The 25,942-nt window shown below is 37.9% G+C and overlaps 1 protein-coding gene across 1 annotated transcript; it reads right to left on the bottom strand.

The window, feature by feature from the left end:
- Positions 1 to 1,760: 1,760 nt before the first annotated feature.
- On the bottom strand, positions 1,761 to 25,457 carry LOC133612445 (C-signal). Its single transcript, XM_061969859.2, has 6 exons — positions 25,202 to 25,457; positions 12,094 to 12,145; positions 4,310 to 4,497; positions 3,998 to 4,168; positions 2,308 to 2,418; positions 1,761 to 2,183 (listed from the first exon to the last, which is right to left on the bottom strand). The coding sequence occupies exons 1-6, from the start codon at positions 25,352 to 25,354 to the stop codon at positions 2,070 to 2,072; spliced, it is 789 nt and encodes a 262-aa protein (XP_061825843.1). The 5' UTR covers positions 25,355 to 25,457; the 3' UTR covers positions 1,761 to 2,069.
- Positions 25,458 to 25,942: the final 485 nt, after the last annotated feature.

Genomic DNA, 25,942 nt, shown 5'->3' with positions numbered 1-25,942 from the left:
GTACTCTATTAGTGATGTTCAAAGCTAGAAATAAAGTTCTTCCGAAGGACTTACAAAAGTTACTTGTGTTCACGTCTGAAGATGAGAACCACAGAAGGCCGTATGACTTTAAACATCCAAGAGTGCGAACAAATTTGAAGCAAATGTGCTTGTCTGTTGCTGGTGTGAAAGCATGGAATTCTCTAAAGGCCTACTGAAATGCAATTGTCTTATTTAAACGGGGATAGCAGGTCCATTCTATGTGTCATACTTGATAATTTCGCGATATTGCCATATTTTTGCTGAAAGTATTTAGTAGAGGACATCGACGATAATGTTCGCAACTTTTGGTTACTGATAAAAAAGCCTTGCCTGTACCGGAAGTAGCAGACGAGTAGCGTGACGTCACAGGTTGTGGAGCTCCTCACATCTGCACATTGTTTACAATCATGGCCACCAGCAGCGAGAGCGATTCGGACCGAGAAAGCGACGATTTCCCCATTAATTTGAGCAAGGATGAAAGATTCGTGGATGAGGAAAGTGAGAGTGAAGGACTAGAGGGCAGTGGGAGCGATTCAGATAGGGAAGATGCTGTGAGAGGCGGGTGGGACCTGATATTCAGCTGGGAATGACTAAAACAGTAAATAAACACAAGACATACTCTATTAGCCACAACACAACCAGGCTTATATTTAATATGCCACAAATTAATCCCGCATAACAAACACCTCCCCCCTCCCGTCCATATAACCCGCCAATACAACTCAAACACCTGCACAACACACTCAATCCCACAGCCCAAAGTACCGTTCACCTCCCCAAAGTTCATACAGCACATATATTTCCCCAAAGTCCCCAAAGTTACGTACGTGACATGCACATAGCGGCACGCACGTACGGGCAAGCGATCAAATGTTTGGAAGCGTACTCACGGTACCGTGTCTGCGTATCCAACTCAAAGTCCTCCTGGTGAGAGTCTGTTGTCCCAGTTCTCCACAGGCCAATGGTAAAGATTGACTGTCATCTTTCGGGAATGTAAACAATGAAACACCGGCCGTGATTGTTCTTGCTGAAGTCGGCCGCAATACACCGCTTCCCACCTACAGCTTTCTTCTTTGCTGTCTCCATTGTTCATTGAACAAATTGCCAAAGATTCACCAACACAGATGTCCAGAATACTGTGCAATTTTGCGATGAAACAGACGACTTAAAAGCTGGCCACCATGCTGTCTCAAAATGTCCTCTACAATCCGCGACGTCACGCGCTGGCGTCATCATACCGAGAAGTTTTCAGAAGGATATGTCGCGCAAAATTTAAAATTGCACTTTAGTAAACTAACCCGGCCGTAATGGCATGTGTTGCAATCTTAAGATTTCATCATTGATGTATAAACTATCAGACTGTGTGGTCGGTAGTAGTGGGTTTCAGTAGGCCTCTAAAGAAAGACTTAAAAAGTTGCAAGAATATCGTTGAATTTAAAAAGAGTTACAAAAAGAAACAACTGGAATTATATCAAACTGATTTTTGATTTTGATTGGACGTGTCATTTTGAAAATGCTTAAACGAAAATTAAAAGTATGTTGGAGTTGGGGTGTTGGTGGAGGGAACAGTGATAAAGTCATCTAAAATAATTTGTGTTAAAAAGGGGGCAGATAAATATAAGAATAGTATTCTTCTATCTGCTCATGGAAATGTATAAGAAACAAAAAACAATGAAAGTGTCAACTGCATATGGCTTGTATATATGCATTTTCATGAAAGGAATAAAAAGAGATGATGATGATGATTTATGTCTTGTAGGATTTATTACTTATGTCATGATTGTTTTTGGACACTGAGTCTCATCTCCCTTCCTATGTTTAAGGTGATCATACAGACTTTCATCTGTCTGGATGTCACACTGTAGCCTATTCCAGCTGCACTGGGGCAGGAGGCAGGGTACACCCTGGACAAGTTGCAAAACAGAATATTCAACAGGGAAATGCGTCAGATAGGTCCTTTTTTAAAGTTAAAAAGCACTAAATACCACCAAAGAGTTAACGGTGTTAACTATTTGTCAATATAGCAATCATTTTGAATATAATCCGAATCACCAAGGCAATGGCTCTCCTGTGTAGTTCAAAAATGACCCATGATCCTTCTCAGTCAGTCCACCAATAACTGACAAAAGAGAAGAAATGCTCTCTTCAGGACTCAGGGGAGCCTGGAAAACAAAAACATTGTTAGCATCTAGTCTGAACAGACTAAATAGATTATTAAAGATTATTATTCAGCCATCAGTCATCTACATGAGCAGCTTTGATGAGTTACTCGTCTTTACTCTGTACCTGAGAACCGCCCATGTCGGTGCGGACCCAGCCTGGGTGTATAGCCATACAAAGAATACCATCACCTTCCAGGTCTATTGCCAGAGAGCGGCTCACCATGTTGAGGGCAACCTGAATGTATGAGAACAAATTTCTTGTTCAATCAATCAATCAAATATGATTTATGTTGCCCTTAATCGCAAGTGTCTCAACAGTGAGAATCTTAAAGGGGAACATTATCACAATTTCAGAAGGGTTAAAACCATTAAAAATCAGTTCCCAGTGGCTTATTTTATTTTTCAAAGTTTTTTTCAAAATTTTACCCATCACGCAATATCCTTAAAAAAAGCTTCAAAGTGCCTGATTTTAACCATCGTTATAAACACCCGTCCATTTTCCTGTGACGTCACATAGTGAAGCCAACACAAACAAACATGGCGCATAGAACAGCAAGCTATAGCGACATTAGCTCGGATTCAGACTCGGATTTCAGCGGCTTAAGCGATTCAACAGATTACGCATGTATTGAAACGGATGGTTGTAGTGTGGAGGCAGGTAGCGAAAACGAAATTGAAGAAGAAACTGAAGCTATTGAGCCATATCGGTTTGAACCGTATGCAAGCGAAACTGACGAAAACGACACAACAGCAAGCGACACGGGAGAAAGCGAGGACAAATTCGGCGATCGCCTTCTAACCAACGATTGGTATGTGTTTGTTTGGCATTAAAGGAAACTAACAACTATGAACTAGGTTTACAGCATATGAAATACATTTGGCAACAACATGCACTTTGAGAGAGCAGACAGCCCAATTTTCATCAATTAATATATTCTGTAGACATACCCTCATCCGCTATCTTTTCCTGAAAGCTGATCTGTCCAGTTTTGGAGTTCATGTCAGCAGGCCAGGGAAGCTAGGGTCGATATTCTTCTCTTGATCATCTTCGGTGGCATAAGGAACTGTGTGAGCCAAGACATCCAGGGGGTTTAGCTCGCTCGTCTGCGGGAACAAACTGCCGCCATTGCTTGCCGTGCTACCGAGGTCTTTTGTCCCTGAATTGCTCACACACTCCGGCAGATTCAATGGGGTCTGGCGGCAGATTTCTTTGACTTTATCGTTGGAAATGCATCTGCTTTGAGTGTCGCAGGATATCCACACATTCTTGCCATCTCTGTCGTAGCAAAGCTTTCGTCGGTAAAGTGTGCGGAACAAACGTCCAATTTCTTGCCACTTTCGCATCTTTGGGCCACTGGTGCAACTTGAATCCGTCCCTGTTCGTGTTGTTACACCCTCCGACAACACACCGACGAGGCATGATGTCTCCAAGGTACGGAAAACAGTCGAAAAAAACGGAAAATAACAGAGCTGATTTGACTCGGTGTTTGTAATGTGTTTGAGAAAATGGCGAATTGCTTCACGATGTGACGTCACGTTGTGACATCATCGCTCCGAGAGCGAATAATAGAAAGGTGTTTAATTCGCCAAAATTCACCCATTTAGAGTTCGGAAATCGGTTAAAAAAAAAAAAGGTCTTTTTTCTGCAACATCAAGGTATATATTGACGCTTACATAGGTCTGGTGATAATGTTCCCCTTTAACACCATAATGCACCAGGTGGTATGAATTCTGTTTTATAAAATGTTTTTTGTAACAGTATTTATCTTGCTAGAAAGGCAATGCAAGCTTGTGTTTGTATAGGACTGACAAACCTTAGATACTCTATAGGGGTACCAGTTGAAGCGTTCGAGAAGCTCCTTATTTGTGAGCTCAATAGAGCCAAGTGTAGAAGACATGTTAATGACAGCTGCCCTCTGGATGCTCATGGTCGCTGGATCGCATGCTCCTCTGGATGCAGCTCGCTTCAGCAGAGGAAGGAAGGCCTGACATAAACAGAGAAGGAACAGACTCATCATGTTATTGAGTGTATTGAAATACCAATATATTTACTTAACATGGACAGATAAGTGCCTTTCCCAAAATTGAGTAGAGCTTTACTTTACTTTAATTGGTTAAGTCTTTACCTTGGTAATCATTAGAGGTGCTACAGCATTAGTGTGGAAGTTTTCAATCATCTTCTCAGCGGTTACAGTGTGGAAGTCAGCTATCACATTGATTCCTGCATTGTTGATAAGGCAGTTCAGACCTTCCTCCTGTACCAGCTGATGCACCTCTTCCACACCCTTCTGGATACTTTCATGACTCTGTACATCTGGGAGAATAACATCATCCAATAATTAAACCAGAAGAAAAGAAGGCTAACAGTTCACTGGTCTGTTTTCCTACAGCAGGTAATTTACCCATGGAAGTGGCAAAAAGCTTGTTAGACTATTACAACACCTCACAGCAGTGACGTACAGCCCTCACATTTCTGTTTTATTTAGTGCTGTCAAATTATATATTTTTTATTTAGATTAATCACACTTTTGAATTTGAAGTGGTTATTAATCACAGGTTACTCACTTGCATACTTTAAAATGACTTAAAACATTTGGACAAAAATGCAATTTTATTCTCAGAATGTCCTACAAGAACAGTCAAAGTCTCCTCGCTTATCTTTGCACTGACATATGTATTGATCTGATCACTAACCGTACATACAACAACCCGGACCACCTCTCAGGTAACCATCAGCGGTTATAGGGGGACTGCACTTTTCTTTAAAAATGTGTCTATCATTCACAATCCCTATGTAAAACAAACACTCTTATGTTGTTGTTGTTTTTATGCATTCTAACTCATAAATAAACGCTAGCAAAGTCTTCTAACAATTTGGGTAATGGAATTCGATCTATTCCGCCTATAAAGCGCTCTAAAAGTATCGAAAACCTCCATCAAATAATTATATCAAGCTGTAAGTATATATGTAATGTAGTAACAGGCACATTCATAATAACGTGCAATAAACAGGAATAAATAGCTCTCTGATTAGTGCCTGGGAGCAGGTGAGCGTCCCGACCACTAATCAGAGGCAGGTGAAAAATAATCAGCAACCACGTCAACCAAGAAACACAAATCCGGGTGCTGAAAAACAGAACTAAGGGAATCCTAGACATAAAGAAAACATGATCTGGGCGGCGGATCATCACAGAGGAGAACCTTCCAGAAAGAAAACCATCTATGTAAAAGTTTGCCAAAATGCAACTGAAAGACTCTCAGACCATAACAAACATTGGTTAGACACGCACACGCTGGTTGCGCCCGACCCGCAAAGTTTCCCGCGCTTTCTTTTGCCAACGAAACCGCTGGCAGTACACGGCGCGGCCGAGGACCCGCTGCGGCCGACGACAATCGAAGTTGCATGTTTTCCTCCAACAACATTTTCACTCATTCATTATATTATACAGGTGAAACTCATGAATTTAGAATATGGAGTAAAAGTCTATTCATGTCATCAATTCAACTTCAAATGTGAAACTAATACGTGATACAAAGTAATTACATGCAAAGTTAGACATGTCAAGCCTTTTTTATTATCATTTTAATTATCATAGTTTACAGTTTTTGAAAACCCCACATACATTTTTGAGATTTTCAGTACATTTATAAAAAAATAAGTCTTGAAATATCTTGTGTTGCATGTTATAGGCCTATGTTATTGTTTCACCTTGTAAATCTAAGCAAACTTTTGCACGGTATATTTTCTAGGCAGATGACAAAGATTCTTAAAAGTTTTACATTTTTTTTACTAAATGTTACATTGTTGTCTAATTTCCACATGTTTTATTTTGTTAAATTCTACAGATTTTTTCTTGTTTATTTTCAAAACAGTTTTTCTATGCTATGTGCCTCTGAAGACCTCACTGTTGGCTTTGTAAGGTCATGTTTAGGGATGTCCCGATCCGATATTTGGATCGGATCGGCTGCCGATATTTGCTAAAAAATGCGTATCGGCAAGGCATGGGAAAATGCCGATCCAGATCCAGTTTAAAAAAAAAACTCTGGTCCGTGTTTTCCAACGCACCGATTTAAATAATACATTCCACTTTTCTGCTGCTCCCTAATTTCTGTTCCACATTTTCCAACACACTTTCAACACATCCACAGGTCTGTGGATTCTCACGCAGTTTCTTTTAGCTGCTGGCATTACACGACAGGCTCTTCTCACTCTTTCCTGTGTCTCCCTCTCACAGACAGCAAGCGCACCTTCTTACACACGTCACATACTGTCACGTCATACGTCACATACGTATACGTCCTCCTTGAGCAGAGAGGTAGCAGCATGGCTAACGTTAGCTGTGATGCTAGCGCAGCCGTGTGACCAACGTTCCCTCTAAGGTGCGCGCCTGCGCAATTACGCACTGCTCAAGCGTCCTCTGCGCACGGCAAATCTATGCCACGCACAACATCAAATAAAAAAATAAGCGCATAACAATTTTCGACACACGGACACGACAGAGAAAACAGTTTTCGTCATCATTGTTCAAATATTGTAACGTCTGTCGAGACGCTTATCTCCATTCGGTGCCACACGTCCACACCATCAAAATGCCGAGGCAAAAATTTCCAGATCAAAACCGTATGAAAAAATTAGTGATTTTTTTTGTTGTGATTTCCTTCTCTGCATGAAAGTTCAAAAGTAGCATATATTAATGCAGTATGAACAAGAATGTTTTAATGTAGACATGCAAGCCTTGAAAGAAAATTTAGAAAATCAAGACTACATTTCCTGCAAATGGGTGCATTTCTACCCTATATTTTAACTTTAGATTTATTCTCATATCAAACTCTTTTGGCTGTCTTTTTGGCACTTACATCCGGCGCCCCCCTCCACACCCTGGATTATAAATAATGTAAATAATTCAATGTGATTATCTTGTGTGATGACTGTATTATGATGATAGTATATATCTGATAGTATATATCTGTATCATGAATCAATTTAAGTGGACCCCAACTTAAACAAGTTGAAAAACTTATTGGGGTGTTACCATTTAGTGGTCAATTGTACGGAATATGTACTTCACTGTGCAACCTACTAATAAAAGTCTCAATCAATCAATCAAAACACATAGAATCATCATACTGCTGTGATTATATGCATCAAGTGTTCATTCAAGGCTAAGGCAAAATATCGAGATATATATCGTGTATCGCAATATGGCCTTAAAATATCGCAATATTTAAAAAAGGCCATATCGCCCAGCCCTAGTTTCAATGATGCCATTTCTGTTTGTCATGTATAATTTTGTCTATTTTGTGTTTATCCTTGAATAAACAGGTCAGTTTCTTGTTACCAACCATTGTGTATTATTCAAACTCCCCTAATTCAGCTGGCTAGTTGTTATCAAGAGTACTAAAACCCTTTTCAACATGATTCTGACAACTAAGTAAGCTAAATAACTTTAAACTTTAATACATGCTCAGATAGGCCAGTATCGGTCAGTATCGGTATCGGTCAGTATCGGTATCGGATCGGAAGTGCAAAAACAATATCGGTATCGGATCGGAAGTGCAAAAACCTGGATCGGGACATCCCTAGTCATGTTAGCTCTAAACTGAACACAATTGATGTTAATCCACCTTTATGTTATCTTTTTTTCTAAATAAGAATAAAGAACAAAATCATTAAGCAGAGTCGCAGGTGGAATCGAAACGGGAAAATTCTTATCCCTATGTTGGAATAATGTTGGTAATGGCAAATATCCAAATCTGGGTGTCGGACGGAAATTTAACAATATGGATCAGTGCATTCCAAGCCCTGATGCTACCTACACAAATGTCTTTTTGAAGGCATGCGGGGGCAAACAAATTATGGGCGTGTGCGGCGTCTCTAATTAGAGCTAGAACCACCCAATTCAATAAAAGCTTCTGTCACTGTCACAGAAAACGTCATGTGAAATTTTCTGTGTTCTAAGAAGTGATAAGAAGGCGCATACCTAATATTATTTTATTTTGTTTATGAACAAATGTTAAGGTTTCTTTTTATGTTTGTATTTATGCCATGAAATGCTTATATTTGTTTTAAAATGTCCTCATGACAGTTGTGCACGGTGTTTGCTGGAGACAACCCAAAGATTGTGTGAATAAACCCCGGTAAAACATCAGTTGGAGCGTGGTCTGTCTTACCATAAGAACAACTTGGGAGCAAATACAGCTTTTTCCCCTGAGTCTGTCGGATTGATGAACAGTAGATGTACTATTTGTCAAACAGCATAAAATTGCATTTGGCACACTTGTTCACTGCATGAAATGCAATTATATGCTGATTGTATTATTGTTGCATATGAGATAGGCTCCAGCACTCCCTGCCACCCAGTAAGGGACACGTGGTAGAAAATGCATGGATGGATAATTTAGCTATTTCATATTTAGTACTTTATTTCATTTAAAATACCTTATTTAGTTTTTTATGTTCCATGTTTAGAACAGTGGTTCTTAACCTTGTTGGAGGTACCGAATCCCACCAGTTTCATATGCGCATTCACCGAACCCTTCTTTAGTGAAAAATAAAATATTTTGTTTTTTTCAAATTCAAGACAAAGTTATATGTTTTTCGTAACACTTTAGTATGGGGAACATATTCTAAGTACCGTAACAAAGACTTAATTTAGAGTTATTTGGTTAGGGTTAGGGCCAGGGTTAGAGGGTTAGGCTTATAATAAGGCCATGCCGAATAAGGCATTATTAAGTACTTAATAATGACTAGTTAAGAGCCAATATGTTACTAATTTGCATGTTAATAAGCAACTAATCAATGGTGAATATGTTCCCCATACTTAAGTGTTACCATGTTTTTTTACTGGTGCACAAAATTAACCGTGCATGAACATCACCTTGTTCAAACAACAAAATCAACACAGTGCATAAACTCACAACAAATTACACACCTGCAAATCAGTGTGACTTCTGCTGTTGTCGTATTCGTAATACGCCGATAGGGAGAAGTTTTTATTTACACGATGAGTCGGGTGTGTCTTAACCTCCGCCGAACCCCTGAGCCCGACTCACCGAACCCCTAGGGTTCGATCGAACCCAGGTTAAGAACCACTGGTTTAGAATGACAATAAAATACCTTGCTACTTAGCTTCATGATTTACGTTGTATTGGCACCTTAAGTTAGTCCCGTTAATCGATAATGTCTTTAAAGTGGAACAATTACTCAGTTTCCCATCTTAGCTGAAACATGACTGTTGATCAAACCTGGTTTTTTCCACACTCATCCAGACTTTTGGTAACTGACATTGGAGCAACATCACGACTCTTGTGGCTAGGGGCAGTGTTTTTCAGAATAGAATGGGCTTTATTGTCATTATATTTGCATATAACGAGATTAAGGACTCCAATTTAAGGTGCGGTAGTGGGAACAAATATGGGGTAGAGTCGACTAGTGAGCAAACATGATATTTGTCAACAATATCAGTACAGTAGCTTGTTGGCAATACTGACAATAGCAATTGATGAGAGATGGGGAGTGTTATTGCAGCAGGGAACTAATCAAGGTGTTTGCAAAGGTAGGCTGTACTCTCTCTTCACTAGGTCATGTAAACACAGGAAATAATGTATCCCAAATAATTGAATCGCCGCAGCTCCTAATGCTCCTCATTCAAACTTGAGACGTATTAATCTCTAACTCAGGGGTGTCAAACGTACGGCCCGAGGGCCGGATTAGGCCCGCCCAACAGGTTTTATCCGGCCTGCGAGATGAGTTTGCTAAGTAGAAAAATGAACCTGAAATATTTTAATGAAAGAAACCGCTGTTCTAAATGTGTCCACTAGATGTCGCAATAGCAATTCTTTGCATCTTTGTAGATGATGCTACATATGTACAAAATAAACCACATGATGTAAGTATATCAGTCGAGGAAAATGATCAAACTACATAAATAACATCCTGTCATTTGATTTTGATATATTTTGTTTATCTTAATAGAAAATTAACACCAATGAGTTGACTGATGAACATTATAACATCATTTATTAAGAAAATATAAATAACAACAAATAGAGATTGAATAATAATAACCGCAACATGTAAGTGGAAAAAACAAAACAACAACATTATGATTTGGACAATTTCAGAATGTGCTCGTTCTATTTTTAAACAAAGAAAGCAATCTGAAGTTGTCTTTATTTTTAAGTTATCGTGCCGTGTCTTTACCAGTCCGGCACCTCCAAAACCCTCAAATCGAGACTCCAAACATCCCAGAACAAGCTAGTCAGATTACTTCTAGACCTCCACCCCAGATCACACCTCACTCCTATCCACTTCTCCAAAGTGGGCTGGCTCAGGGTGGAGGACAGAGTAAAACAACGTGCACTGAGCCTAGTCTATAAAATCCGCTACACCTCCCTGATACCGAAGTACATGTTAAACTACTTCCATAACGTAAATGACCGCCATAACCACAACACCAGGGGGAGCTCCACTAACCACGTTAAACCCAGATTCCGATCTAACAAAGGTCTTAACTCATTCTCTTTCTATGCCACATCAATGTGGAATGCACTCCCAACAGGTGTAAAAGAAAGGGCATCTCTATCCTCCTTCAAAACCGCACTAAAAGAACACCTCTAGGCAACTTCAACCCTAAACTAACACCCTCCCTTCCTCATCATACCTCTTCGGATTGTAAATAATCAAATGTAAACAATCAAATGTAGTCACTTTTTCTTATAATTTTTGATCTCTCTCTCTATGTCCAATACTTGCTGTACATATGTACCAAGTCAGACCTACACTGTTCCAATGTCAATTTCTCTGATGATGCAATTGTTGATGACTGAAGTGTTGATAACAACCAAACTTACCCCCCCCTCCATATCCCACACCCCGGATTGTAAATAATGTATATAATTCAATTTATATACTGTGATGATTATCTTGTGTGATGACTGTATTATGAAAATAGTATATATCTGTATTAAACAAGTTGAAAAACGTATTCGGGTGTTACCATTTAGTGGTCAATTGTACGGAATATGTACTTCACTGTGCAACCTACTAATAAAAGTTTCAATCAATCAATCAATCACTTGGGAGTAGATTTTTCTCCATGTGGCCCCCGATCTGAAATGAGTTTGATACCCCTGCTCTAACTAGTCACATGACAATAGGCAGGGAAAAAAAAAAAAAAAATAAAAAAAAAATATATATATATATACATATATATATATATATTTCAGGGTTCCCTCTCCTCTCTAAGTCTAATTCCACAGCGATTCCTGCCTTCTTTTCAAGCTGTTGCGTTGGATTTTTAGACCTAAATAGAGTAAGTAAAATACAGTAGACAAAGCTTGGTGAATGACGATAAAAGAAACACATGCTGAGGCACTGAGCAGTTGTGACAGAATAGTAGACTGCATAAACAGGATGTAACGTAGGGGCTCCACATCTCCTAAATGGCCGCACCCTGTGTGTACTGTACTGCACAGGAGGTGATGTCCCCAAAATAGCAGCACCGTTATGATTGCAGCGGCACACACAATTAATCAATGAAGCGTTTGTACATCGAGACATGGTACACATCGTACACAGAGGCACATTTGGCGTGATTTAAAAGTTTATAAACCGAAAAGTTTGCAAATTGAGGGGTGCGTAAAACGAGGTTCCAGTGTACCAGATAAATGTTCCGAATTAATAGAGTCTATTAGATTGCTAAAAATACCAGGAGTTAATCAATAATATACCTGTGTGCAGCTTTTTAAACAAATCAAAACAACATGCTTGTTTTTTTTGAGGAAGTTAGACAGCGTTGGTGTTTGTTGTTTTTGCTTTTAAATGGACAAAAGTTTAATAGTTATTTTGTTTTAGTAACAGACTAATGAGCAGCACAAATACAACCCAAAACTTTCTTAATGCGCTTACCCAGAGCGATTATGTGGATGTTGGGATGCTTCTTCGCCAATTCATGAAGTTTCTGGTAAAAAGAAACAAAAAAACACAACCAGATTATTAAATTATTTCAATTCAAATGGTGTTAGAATAAAAGTAAAAAAAAAAAAAAAAAGTTAAAAGTCCCAACGACAGTCACGCACACACACTAGGTGTGGTGAAATTATCCTCTGCATTTGACCCATTCCCATGTTCACTCCCCGGGAGGTGAGGGGAGCAGTGAGCAGCAGCGGTGGCAGCGCTCGGGAATCATTTGGTGATTCAACCCCCAAATCCAACCCTTGATGCTGAGTGCCAAGGAGGGAGGTAATGGGTCCCATTTTTATAGTCTTTGGTATGACTCGGCCGGGGTTTGAACTCACGACCTTCCAGTCTCAGGGTGGACACTCTAATCACAAGGCCACTGAGCAGGTAAACAGCCTTTTTCCACCGCAGGAACCTTTACAGGGACTTTGCCATTTACCCAGGTAAATAAAATACCCTTCTACAACTACCAGGTAAATAAAGTTCCACAGTAACTATTTCAGTTCCTGGTAGCGAGGCAGGACTTTCAAAGTCCCTGCTGCAACTTGAGAGGGGCGGTCTGTGCTTTTAAAAGCCGATTACCGTATTTAATCGGTATAAGTCGCACCGGAGTATAAGTCGCACCTGCCGAAAATGCATAATAAAGAAGGAAAAAACATACAGTATATAAGTCGCACTGGAGTATAAGTCGCATTTTTGGGGAAATTTATTTGATAAAACCCAACACCAAGAATAGACATTTGAAAGGCAATTTAAAATAAATAAAGAATAGTGAACAACAGGCTGAATAAGTGTACATTATATGACGCATAAATAACCAACTGAGAATGTGCCTGGTATGTTAACGTAACATATTATGGCAAGAGTCATTCAAATAACTATAACATATAGAACATGCTATACGTTTACCAAACAATCTGTCACTCCTAATCGCTAAATCCTTCCTGTAGGTGGGAAGCGGTGTATTGCGGGCGGCTGCAGCAACACAAACACAGCCGGTGTTTCATTGTTTACATTCCCGAAAGATGACAGTCAAGCTTTACCATTGGCCTGTGGAGAACTGGGACAACAGAGACTCTTACCAGGAGGACTTTGAGTTTTGAGCTACTAGAGTATATATATATGTCTTGTGTTTATTTACTGTTTTAGTCATTCCCAGCTGAAAATCAGGTCCCACCCGCCTCTCACAGCATCTTCCCTATCTGAATCGCTCCCAGTGCCCTCTAGTCCTTCACTCTCACTTTCCTCATCCATGAATCTTTCATCCTCGCTCAAATTAATGGGGAAATCGTCGCTTTCTCGGTCCGAATCGCTCTCGCTGCTGGTGGCCATGATTGTAAACAATGTGCGAATGTGAGGAGCTCCACAACCTGTGACGTCACGCTACTCGTCTGCTACTTCCGGTACAGGCAAGGCTTTTTTATCAGCGACCAAAAGTTGCGAACTTTATCGTCGATGTTCTCTACTAAATCCTTTCAGCAAAAATATGGCAATATCGCGAAACGATCAAGTATGACACATAGAATGGACCTGCTATTCCCGTTTGAATAAGAAAATCGCATTTCTTAACACTGCACACCAAATCTGATTTTCTTTACCCTTAAGTGACACAGATCTGATTTTGTTTGCCAGTCTAATCGCCCCAAAGTGCTTCAAATCTGATGTTGTTTTCACATCAGATTCAGGCCACTTAAGCAGGTAGTCCAAATCAGATTGGAATCTGATCTTTTCAAATATGATTTCAGTCTAAGGGGCAATGTGAGCTGAATGCGATTGTGTCTTTTTTGTCAGCTTTGGGCAAGCTATGTCATTTGTGTTCCCGGGGAAAGACGCAGCCCACCAGCTGTAGCAGGCCTCGAATTTTAAGTTTTTAAGGTCTTGGCAAGAATTTTAAGTTTTTAAGGTCTAGGCAAGTGCTGCCTTAAAGGAGGGCTCATATTTTAGAGCACTGAGGCAATATATATATATATATATATATATATATATATATATATATATATATATATATATATATATGGTAACACTTTAGTATGGGGAACATATTGTAAGTAACAAAGACTTAATTTAGAGTTATTTAGACACTAGGGGAACATATAAGGGTTAGGGTTACTAATAAGCAATAATTCTGAGGTTATTGAGGGAAGACTCTTTCAATGGCTTACTGGTTGTATAATAAGGCCATGCAGAATAAGGCATTGATAAGTACTTAATAATGACTAATTAAGAGCCAATATGTTACTAATTTGCATGTTAATAAGCAATGGTGAATAAGAAAATGGATGGATGGATGGATGTTCCCCATATTAAAGTGTTAGCATATATATATATATATATATATATATATATATATATATATATATACACACACACACACACTCAAGTATAGGATATTCAAATACTCAAATGTCAATTACTTGAAATAGACTGTATCTATAGTGTATGACCTAACTAACTTGTAGTAAACTTTAGTAAGGTTGAGTATAAACAAATATATAAAACGCCCTGCATTTTTCATTCCATTATTGTTTACATCAGCAACTTATGTTCAACGTTTACAAAAAAGTAAACAAATCGTTGACAGCCACGAATAAAAAAAACCCATTCACGATACATCACATAAACAACATTGACAGGTCAAGAACTGCTGAGTTTCAAGGGCAAACAATCGACTAATTTACCACTGCATTTAAACTATGAAATTAACCTACCTAAAGAAGTTTTGTAGCTTGCTACATTTTTCCCAACAGCCTGTAATTGTTCGTGTTTTCTTTTTTTGATTCGTTCCTTACTCGGCATTTTGAGAGCTGCCTGACCTAAATTCACCGAACACCTGACATCCTTCCAGACCCTGATGCAACTAGTGTATCTCTCAGAACAACTTCGCTCTTCTCGTTGTCGGTTAACCTTTGACACACTCTTCCAAAATGACTGAGCCCATGTTGTTTGTACCGATTAACGTTAATTATGCGATGTTTTAAACCAGGTGTGTCAAACTCAAATACAGAGTGGGCCAAAATTTAAAACTGAACAAAGCCGCGGGCCAAGGTTGAACAAATTAACCTTTTAATAGGGACCCAAACAAGTTTTGCATTGAATATTGAACAAGCAAGGCTTATATAACTTTATAGTGACATGCAAAATCGAGTTTCAAATAATAATAATAATAATTAAAAAATATCAATGGCATATCAAATACAATTTAAATAAAAATTGAATGCCTCTTTTCTATTTGCAGCCTTCTAAAGTAAATATCAACATTAACTTTTTCACAGGCTAATAAATTTGAAAATAAAATAATGAATAAAACAACCATTCAGGACTTTAAACTGCTCAGTTTGCAACACACTGATCTAATCTGATGTGCCCAAGCCAGATACCTGGCATCTTTTCTTGGATGTTAGTTCATTAATGTCAGGGCTCAGGCTTTGAGCTGAGGCAACCTTCATTATCGAACGAAGGTGTTCATCAGTCATTATATCTCGTCCACCCGGACCACAGTCTTGGGGGCGTGCCTTATATGCACTGCCTTTAACGTACTCTACGAGCTATCGTCACGTCCGCTTTTCATCCATTCTAACATTGTTCAGACCCAGTCACAAGATATGTGCGGCTTCTGTACGCACACACGAGTGAATGCAACGCATACTTGATCAACAGCGATACAGGTTACACTGAGGGTGCCAGTATAAAAAACTTTAACACTGTTACAAATATACGCCACACTGTGAATCCACACCACACAAGAATGACAAACACATTTCGGGAGAACATCCGCACCGTAACACAACATAATCACAACAGAACAAATATCCAGAATCCTTTGCAGCACTAACTCTTCCGGGACGCTACAAAATACACCCCCGCTACCACCAAACCTCCCCCCCACAAACACGCACACCTTGTAGCGTCCCGGAAGAGCTAGTGCTGCAAAGGGTTTTGGGTATTGGTATGGGGGGGAAGGTTTTTGTAGGGGGAAGAAATTTGGCGTGACACCTCCCTTCACTTTTTTCCTGCATTTTCTGGTGATGGACTGACAGTCCTCAATTATTTTACCTTCAGCATGCTTTGCCAATCCAAAATATGTCCAGACTTCAGATTGTGTCCGTTTAACACGAAGGCAAAATCTCAAGAGCAAGGTCCGAATGTTGTTTTCCGCCATTGCAAACAGCGCTAGTGTGCATATACCATCTTCGGAGGCGCGGCTGCTGGTGCGTTAGCAGGAAGTGAGCAATGCTGCCTGGAATGCATTAATAAATGACGGTTTTTCAATCATTTAAAAATTAAACGGTGTTACTAACCGTCTGGAATTTTACCGCGGTTTATCGTTATATCGTTTACCGTTACATTCCTCGTCCATAAACAAGTAAAAAGTCAAGGGCGGTCACGGCATGTTCTTGCCGTAGATGCTGGTTAATATTTTAGGGCATTACGGCAAGTGACAAGGGTGGTTGGGGCACTTGCCAAAGTTGCCGTGGTTAAATTTGAGCCCTGACTATAGAGCAGCAGGACAGGTGTAACTTGTCCTGCTGCTCTCTCTTTACTCGTCCACTCACTCACTGACATCACTCTGCCAACACGTTGCCATTCTCACAAACACACATACACTACCCTCATAAGTTAACCAGCTCCCCTGTTGTGCACATGTAGATACGTAGATGCGAACACAGCTGCTTGGCTTGATGCCAAATACTAGCGCAGTTAAAACTGAAAAATTAGCAGTCAATTAATGCAAGTGAAATGAAACAATTTTGTAACAAATTGTGTTTTGTCTTTAACAAATGTGTTTTACCTGCTGCATGGCGTATATGTGTACATTTATCCATAGTTTTGTGTTTAGTACTCAATTAATAATTAATAATAATCTTAAAGCACAACCAGGAGTGGCAACCATAAATCATGAATAATTTAATATAAGGTCAATAAAACTTTCTGTTCTATTCTAACTAGGGATATCTGATAATGGCTTTTTGCCGATATCCGATATTGTCCAACTCTTTAATTACCGATACTGATATCAATCGATACTGATATTAACCGATACTGATACATACAGTCGTGGAATTAACACATTATTATGCCTAATTTGGACAACCACGTATGGTGAAGATAAGGTGTTTTTTTTAAAATATTAATAAAATAAAATAAGATAAATAAATTTAAAAAAAATTATTGAATAAAAAAGAAAGTAAAACAATATAAAAACAGTTACATAGAAACTAGTAATTAATGAAAATGAGTAAAATTAACTGATAAAGGTTAGTACTATTAGTGGACCAGCAGCACGCACAATCATGTGTGCTTACGGACTGTATCCCTTGCAGACTGTATTGATATATATTGATATATAATGTAGGAACCAGAATATTAATAACAGAAAGAAACAACCCTTTTGTGTGAATGAGTGTAAATGGGGGAGGGATGTTTTTTGGGTTGGTGCACTAATTGTAAGTGTATCTTGTGTTTTTTATGTTGATTTAATTAAAAAAACAAAACAAAAAAAAAAACAAAAAAAACGATACTGATAATAAAAAAACCGATACCGATAATTTCCGATATAACATTTTAAAGCATTTATCGGCCGATAATATCGGCAAGCCGATATTATCGGACATCTCTAATTCTAACCTAATCCTTGATTATGGCAGACTATATGTAATATGAAAAATTTGTAAATTGTTGTGTTAATGTAGTGTAATTGTAATTGTAACATCCTGTAATTGTTTGTGTTTTCTTTTTTTGATTTGTTCCTTACTCTGCATTTTGAGAGCTGCCTGACCTAAATTCACCGAACACCTGACGTCCTTCGAGACCCTGATGCAACGAGTGCATCTCTCGGAAAATCTCGGAACAACTCGGCTGTTCTCGTTGTCGGTTAACCTTTTGACACACGCTTCCAAAATGGCTGCGCCCATGTTGTTCATACCGATTAATGTTAATTATGCGATGTCTTCATCTGCAGCCAACTTCTGATGCTGGCTGCCCATTGTTGCACTCGGGCAGGGTTGGCACTAGGGATGATACTCGAAACCGATTTTCCCGGTTGTTCGATAAGAAAAGAACCGAGTCCTCGGACTCGAATCCCTTTTTGAGAACCGGTTCCTGTTATCAAGACCACTATAGTAAAGAAAAAGAGTTGGTTCTTTATTCGAATCCCTGGGAACGAATCCCGTCCCGACCAGAAATGCCCCGTGAGACTTCACAAGAAATGACGTCACGGAGCTCAGTCATTAGGCGCAGATAGCGAAAGCAGGGAAAAAAATGGACCGGAAAAAGCGCTCCAAGGTGTAATAAAGTTCAAAACAAAAGGTATAATCCAATGAATAACTTTACTGAGAGATTTGAGCAGGGTACAAATACATGACGAACACTTTTACGACTAACCGGAAACATAGCAACCAGGCTAGCAACGCACCTCCTTTACGGCAGCTGTCGCAACGTTCTTAAAGCAACCGCACCACATACATACATCTCCCTTTTTTAACTTTTGTTTTTCTTTCCTTGTAAACAAAACAAAATCACACTGTATATGTGTTGTCTGTCTAATTATAAATAATGCAGACAAAGCGTGTTGGCTGAGTTCTTGACGTTTACTTTCACAGCGTGCTCATAACCTCATTCTTAGCTGCCGGCTGGCGACATGCAACAACACTTTTCGGGGCTACCGCGCATGCTCGTCACTCCCGTTGCATGCTGGGTAGTGTAGTTGTTATATTCCCTAGCTCATAACATCACATCTTTCCCCCTATAAAGAAATAATGTTAACTCAATGAAGTGTTTTTTTTTTAGCTTTAACTTTTCATTTTTTAGCATTGTAACCACATTTGCAAACAACTTTTCTCTTCATAGAATTTTCTTTCAATAAAGAAATCAAGTGCAAAAATGTCAAAGCATCATAACAAACAGTTATGTCAAATAGCAGCAGAAGTGCACTTTTTGGAGAGCTGTATTATTTTCAGTTTTGTGCCCAAGGGACTGATTTTATTTAACACTATAGTATTATTTATACACCTATAGTGATCACAGAGACAGGTTGCTTTTGTGTTACTGTATATATTTGTTTTTCTGAAAAATCCCACTTAATATACTTTGGGCAACAACAGTCAATATTTATTTATTTTATTTTTTTAGGGGGGGTAACAGTCAATATTTATTGATATATTAGATTTTATTTTTTTCTTATATAATAAAAGTGAGCTTTTGTTAAACCAAATATTGTGTGTGTTTTCCATATACAACAACCTATCTGGACTCGATAAGAGAATCGATAAGGAATCGGTTCGACAAGAGGATTCGATAATAGGCTTAAACTCGATAATTTCTTATCAAACATCATCCCTAGTTGGCACCTTTACCGTACCTGTTTACGTATAGTTTGTTTCCTTTTTGTATTCTTTATTTCATTTTCTTTTCTTGTATTTTAGTTTGCTGAGGACAGGCAGCGGTGGTGTCCTGGGTGGTGGTTCCCTCCCTTTCGGTGTGCTGTGTGGTTGTCATGTGTGATTGGGATGACCTTATTTGGCATTATTTTTACATTAATCCAGCTGGTTATGTCTTTTTTCGTCAATTTTAACACTTAGTAATAAAATAAGATTTTATTAGTGCTCACGTCTCCTGCCTCATTGGTATCGAACCTGTGTGTCTAGTTGGTATTATCGTTTCATTGGGCGAACTTCCCAAGGTGGCCTAAACAGTTTTTAATGTTATCTACGTTATCTACATGTAAAGCGGCAATTTGGCTTAAACTGAGTCCACTTTGCCGCAATTGCTTATATATTTGCCTCTAAACATTTCAAAATGCGCCCAAATTTGCAGCAATTCGGGTAAATAAACAGTATTCTAAAGGGGCTCTCGACCATCGCCTGGATTCTGGAAGTGGTTGTGCGAAATTCTGTATCACTGAAATATTTTGTATCCCCTGCCGCGGGAGCGCGCATGGGGCCGAAGTTCTGTTCCTTGTTCAGACAGCGGCAGCACTTCTGTGTTATTAGTGATGTCAATGATACAAAATGTGGATTATTACGATCATGCTTTGATTGTCAAAAATGTTGTTGGTGTAACATGTGACATTCCTACCCAAATAAATGCTTTTGATCATCTGTAAATTACATGTTGTATTCACATCGCTGCACAAGCTTCTCTATTGTGTACGGTGTAATGCTGTGAAGTGGTTGGTCAGCCTACCTATTTTCTGCAAATTACATTATTAACATTCTGTAATTTGGTTTTCCAATTTATTTCACCTTATGATGGATTAAAAATAACACCCATATACCGTATTTTATTTAAGTCACAGTTTTTTTCATAGTTTGGCCGGGCTCCAGTGCGACTTATATATGTTTTTTTCCTTTTTTATTATGCATTTTCGGCAGGTGCGACTTATACTCCGGTGCGATTTATACTCCGAAAAATACGGTAATAGGAACAAACACTATAGAGTAGACTCAAATCCATGTTAAAAAAACACAACAAAAAACCAAGTATTTTATGCCAGAAACTGTGTCCCATATGCCATAACATGTGCTCCCCTCTATTTCCCTCAAAGTATGTATTTTTTTTAGGATTATTATGTAAATTTTTAGTATCATTTACAGCTAAACTTGTATATATACGTCTATTTTCCTCAAGCTATGTACTAACATCATGTGGATTATATGTACAGACATGGCATTGTACAAAACCTGTGAATTTGGACTCACGTTATTAATTTATTTTTTTTAATTAATCAATCCAACAAAACAATACACAACAATACCATAATAATGCAAATCAAATTCCGAAACCAAATCCGACCCAGAAACATTCAGAATAGCAATAAACAGAGCAATTGAGAGAGGACACACAAATGTTATTTTATTAATGAGAAAAAAAGTTAGTAGGGGATACATAATGTTTCAGCATATTTCTGTGCTGCCATAAAGTGTGACACCCTTCTATTTTTCTCAATTGATTTATCAGATTTAGAATCAGACTCAGAAATACTTAATTAATCCCAGAGGGGAAATTAAAATGTACTAACTTCATGTGGATTATTGAGTACAATTTTAGTATCATTTACAGCAAATTTTTTAATATTTGGACTCATTTTATTAATTACAAAAAAGTTAGTAGGGGATACATAATATTTCAGCATATTTATGTGCTGCCATAAAATGTATCCCACTCCTCAATTAATGTGTTTACTTCATGTGGTTTATTGAGTACAATTTTAGTATCATTTACAGCTAATCTTGTATATTTGGACTCATGTTATTAATTACAAAAAAGTAGGGGATACATAATATTACAGCATACTTCTGTGCTGCCATAAACCCCTTTTACAATCTGTACTAATGGGACATTAACAAAGTGGGTCCTGACATGGAGTTGGAAAGCGAGGTACAGTGATTTTATTTAGTTTTATAATTACCATCTTTAAAAGAGTCAATCTTTCATCATCTGGTTTTTTTTTTTACAGGTAGTCAATGCTTATCTGGCTGTCATAGTGTGCAAGCACAATAAGAACGGTCCTGCAAAAAGCCAAATTCATTGATTCCTTTGCAATGACTGCTAAGTGGGGAAGAAAGGACTCAAAGACTCAAACAAGTATACATTTTTATGATGTATTGTATGTTTTTTGCTCAGATTTTGATACTTTGAAATTCCAAAGCTAAAAAGAAGGCAATGTTATTGTGATGTATTGCAAATACAGCTATTGTAAACATTGGTGTACATATGTCAATAAGTATTGGACTTTGGATATTTGTATTTCATTTTAGATTCAACCTTTGGAGTATGAGGTCATCCTGGGAGTTGTGAAGGAACATCATCACTGGAGAGTAAGCTAAGAAATAATGTCCAATCACAACAGTATTTGTAGATCATGTATCCACAAGACAAAAGATCCCTGTTTTTTAATTTGCTGGAGAGTACAAGGAAGCCACTAAAACATGTTTGGACACAACTAGGTGAAAGGTATTACAACTAATACCTAAAAATGGGCACATGAATAATATTAATCCATTTGGGCAAGTGTTTTAATAGGTAAAACATAGATTTTTAAACGACAAAGTAGAACAATATAATATTTTGAAATGATTCCTTTATTTCTAAAGGGCCTTCATGCGATATGAAGGCTATCATTTTTCTAGGTGGACATGCGGTACGGTACTGTACCCAGAGCAGATTGACTACATCATGTGATGTATTTGCATTGAAAGTAGGTTGACTTTGCAGAGCAACTTCATCATTCTCATTCTGTAACAATATTGTCCTTTTTTTACCCAGAGTAAATAGTATGACACTTTTTTGAGACATTTAAAACACTGCAATCATTTGTTTACTTCAGATTAGAAACTCTACATGAGCATATCGTATACTATTACTATGAGGCGGATCTTACGGTTATGCTAAAATGTATTTTTCAGTTTGTAGAGTGTCTCCTGAAAAAGGAAAATATTAGTTTTCCTGCCACAAAAGCTGTGATAAACCGACGGAGGCTGGACATTGCTGTTACCCTTCTCCTGGAAATTAGTAGGAGATATTTTGGTATTTCATTGACTCTACTAAAATCCAGTAGAACTGTTAGTCCCAGTAGATACTATTATATTAAACAATCCTGTTTTCTTCATTTGCAATAGATGAGCTGACAGACAAATATCACTTTTGTAGCCAACATGACTTATACGTAATTTGGGCAACTCAGTGTTTTTCTCAATTTAAAATGGAACCCTGACGTGCCTAGGATTATTGTTTTATTTGCAATTTTACTTTACATGAAATTATATTTGTGAAATAATACGGTTTAGCAACAACAACAATGTAGGGTGTATTGAATTACATATTTTTTTAAACTTAGATTCTTTGTCTTTCAGATTCAGTGTTTGCGGTGGATCCACCAAGAATGCCTTCAAGGCCCAGCATCAGCAGAGGAAAGTTTTATTTGCATCGCATGTAAATGTTTTTAGTAGAGCAGTCAAATTATTTTATTTTATTTTTTTAAGTCAGATAAATCACTGGTATTTTGATTAATCATGATTAATGACAGGTGATTAATCAATTGCAAAATGGAAGTTAGTTTACACAGATACAATTTTATTCTAAAAATGTCATCCAGGAAAGTTTGTATACGTTCCACTTGAATCCATGTCATTTACAGTATTTGCACAAAACTTAGAAACAGTTTTATCTCAAATTCTTCAAGGGTGTATTCTGTAAGGGAATGGGTCTTCTCACTCATTGTTGTACGGACTTATGCATTGATCTGATCACGGACCGTATAGCAGTTGAGCTTAAAGAGCGTGTAAGGCCAAAATAAATTGCATGATTAAACTTAAGTCTGTACATGATTACTGATATAATATTTTCTGACTAATCACATAATTATCTTGTTATTTTCACAGCCCTAGTTCTTATTAATATGTATAGATTGTTAAACGTTTGTGCCAATGTGGTTGTTGTTGCTATTTATCTTTCGCTTGTGTTGTTGCCCTGAAACTAATTGTATGACTATTGTTAAATACTTTTGAGAGGCATTGTTAATGTTCTAACTATATTAAAGTGTATTTTTTTCTAAAAGCCCTATCTTTTTTATGTAACAATAACATTTTCATTATTGTTCCATAGGTTGAGCATCACATGAAACAAATCTTGCAAACAAGAAAAACATTCAATGTTATGCATCCCCTATTAACTTTTTCTGTAAGTAATAAAATAAGTCAAAATTCACATATTTTGTACAATGCCAAGTCTGTACATATAATCCACATGATGTTAGTACATAGCTTGAGGAAAATAGACGTATATATACAAGTTTAGCTGTAAATGATACTAAAAATTTACATAATAATCCTCAAATTAGTACATACTTTGAGGGAAATAGAGGGGAGCACATGTATATGGCAGCACAGAAATATGCTGAAATATTATGTATCTCCTACTAACTTTTTTTTAATAACATGAGTCCAAATTCACAAGTTTAGTTGTTCATGATGGTAAGTATGTACAGAATACACCACATGAAGTTAGTACATCAAGGAAAATAGAAGGGGGACATATTTTATGGCAGCACATATGCTGAAATATTATGTATTCCCTACTAACTTTTTTGTAATTAATAAAATGAGTCCAAATGTACAAATTTAGCTGTAAATGATACTATAAGTGTACACAATAATCCACATTAAATTAGTACATCATTTGAGGGAAATAGAAGGGGGACACATTTTATGGCAGCACAGATATATGCTGAAACATTATGTATCCCCTAACAACTTTTTTGTCATTAATAACATGAGTCCAAATTCACCAGTTTTGTACAATACCAAATCTTTACATATAATCCACATGATGTTAGTACATAGCTTGAGGAAAATAGACGTACGTGGGACACATTTTCTGGCATAAAACACGTGTTGTTTTTTGTTTGTTTATTAACATGGACTTGAGTCTAAGCTGAGGTGTTTGTTCCCATTATATTGGTGTTATTTTTTTTAATCTAATCAGAAGATAAAATAAATAATAAACCAAATTACAGAATGTTAATAATGTAATTTGCAGAAAATAGGTAGGCTGACCAACCGCTTGGCAGCATTACACCGTACACAATAGAGAAGCTAGTGCAGCGATGTGAATACAAATACAGATGATCAAGCATTTCTTCGGGTAGGGGTGTCACATGTTAACTCCAACAACATTTTTGACCATCAAAGCACGATCGTAATAATCCACATTGTGTATCATTGACATCGCTAATAACACGAAAGTGTTGCAGAAGTCTGAACAAGGAACAGAGCTCCGCCCCCATGCGCGCTCCCGCGGCAGGGTTACAGAATTTCGCACGCCACCTGAGCTGCCTCTCGGTCACGTGATTGCAACCCAGCTCTACTGGCATCAAAAACATGTCGCAGTACAAAAAAATAACCACTAAAAATAATGTATTTTTGTAATGTTTGTATTCATTTGTTGCCAAAACTTGTTTCGGCACTAATACACAATTTTCTACAATTTTTATTTTTTTTAATCGAATCTTACTGGCAGTGTTTTGGCTAGAACAGAGTAAAACATGAGTTGTGATGTTTACCAGCGCGGCGGAGGGGTCACGGGTGGTGGCTATAATCTTCCCCGGCGAAAATCCTCCGTTGACCAGACTATCCACCAGCTGTAATCCCAGTCCTCGGTTAGCTCCCGTTATCAGCACAGAACCACACTTTTTGAAACAAGCAGAGCCACTCATGTTTTCGGCTTTTCTCGAAATTGTCCTGTTGCTACTTGCTTCGCCCTCAAACTCTTCAACACACCACGTATTCAAATTAGTGGGCAAGGCCAAGGTTAGCGAGTTAAGAAACCCTAGCTCAGAGCAGGGATGTACACGCCCCGCGCACCCCAAAACTCACTTGATTGGCCGCTGCGAAGTCTCTCGCTTGTGCCTTGAGTACGCCACCTTCGGTGGTGGAAGGAAACACATGTAATCCTGCTAGTAATCTCAATTGTGGCATCTATACAGAGGTGGGTAGAGTAGCCAGAAATTGTACTCAAGTAAGAGTACTGTTACTTTAGAGATTTATTACTCAAGTAAAAGTAAGGAGTAGTCACCCAAATATTTACTTGAGTAAAAGTAAAAAGTATGTTGTGAAAAAACTACTGAAGTACTGAGTAACTGATGAGCAACATACACACACACACATATATATATATATATATATATATATATATATATATATACATTGATATATACAGTATATAATTTATAAGTATTTATTTAGCTCTTTTTGTTTACATGTTAAAGATGTTTTAATGAATATACATGCATGTTTAACATATA

The sequence above is a fragment of the Nerophis lumbriciformis genome, linkage group LG10, assembly GCF_033978685.3.
Source record: "Nerophis lumbriciformis linkage group LG10, RoL_Nlum_v2.1, whole genome shotgun sequence".
Lineage (NCBI taxonomy): Eukaryota > Metazoa > Chordata > Actinopteri > Syngnathiformes > Syngnathidae > Nerophis > Nerophis lumbriciformis.
The sequence above is the reverse complement of the archived record's forward strand: the minus strand, read 5'-3'. Positions and strand labels throughout refer to the sequence as shown.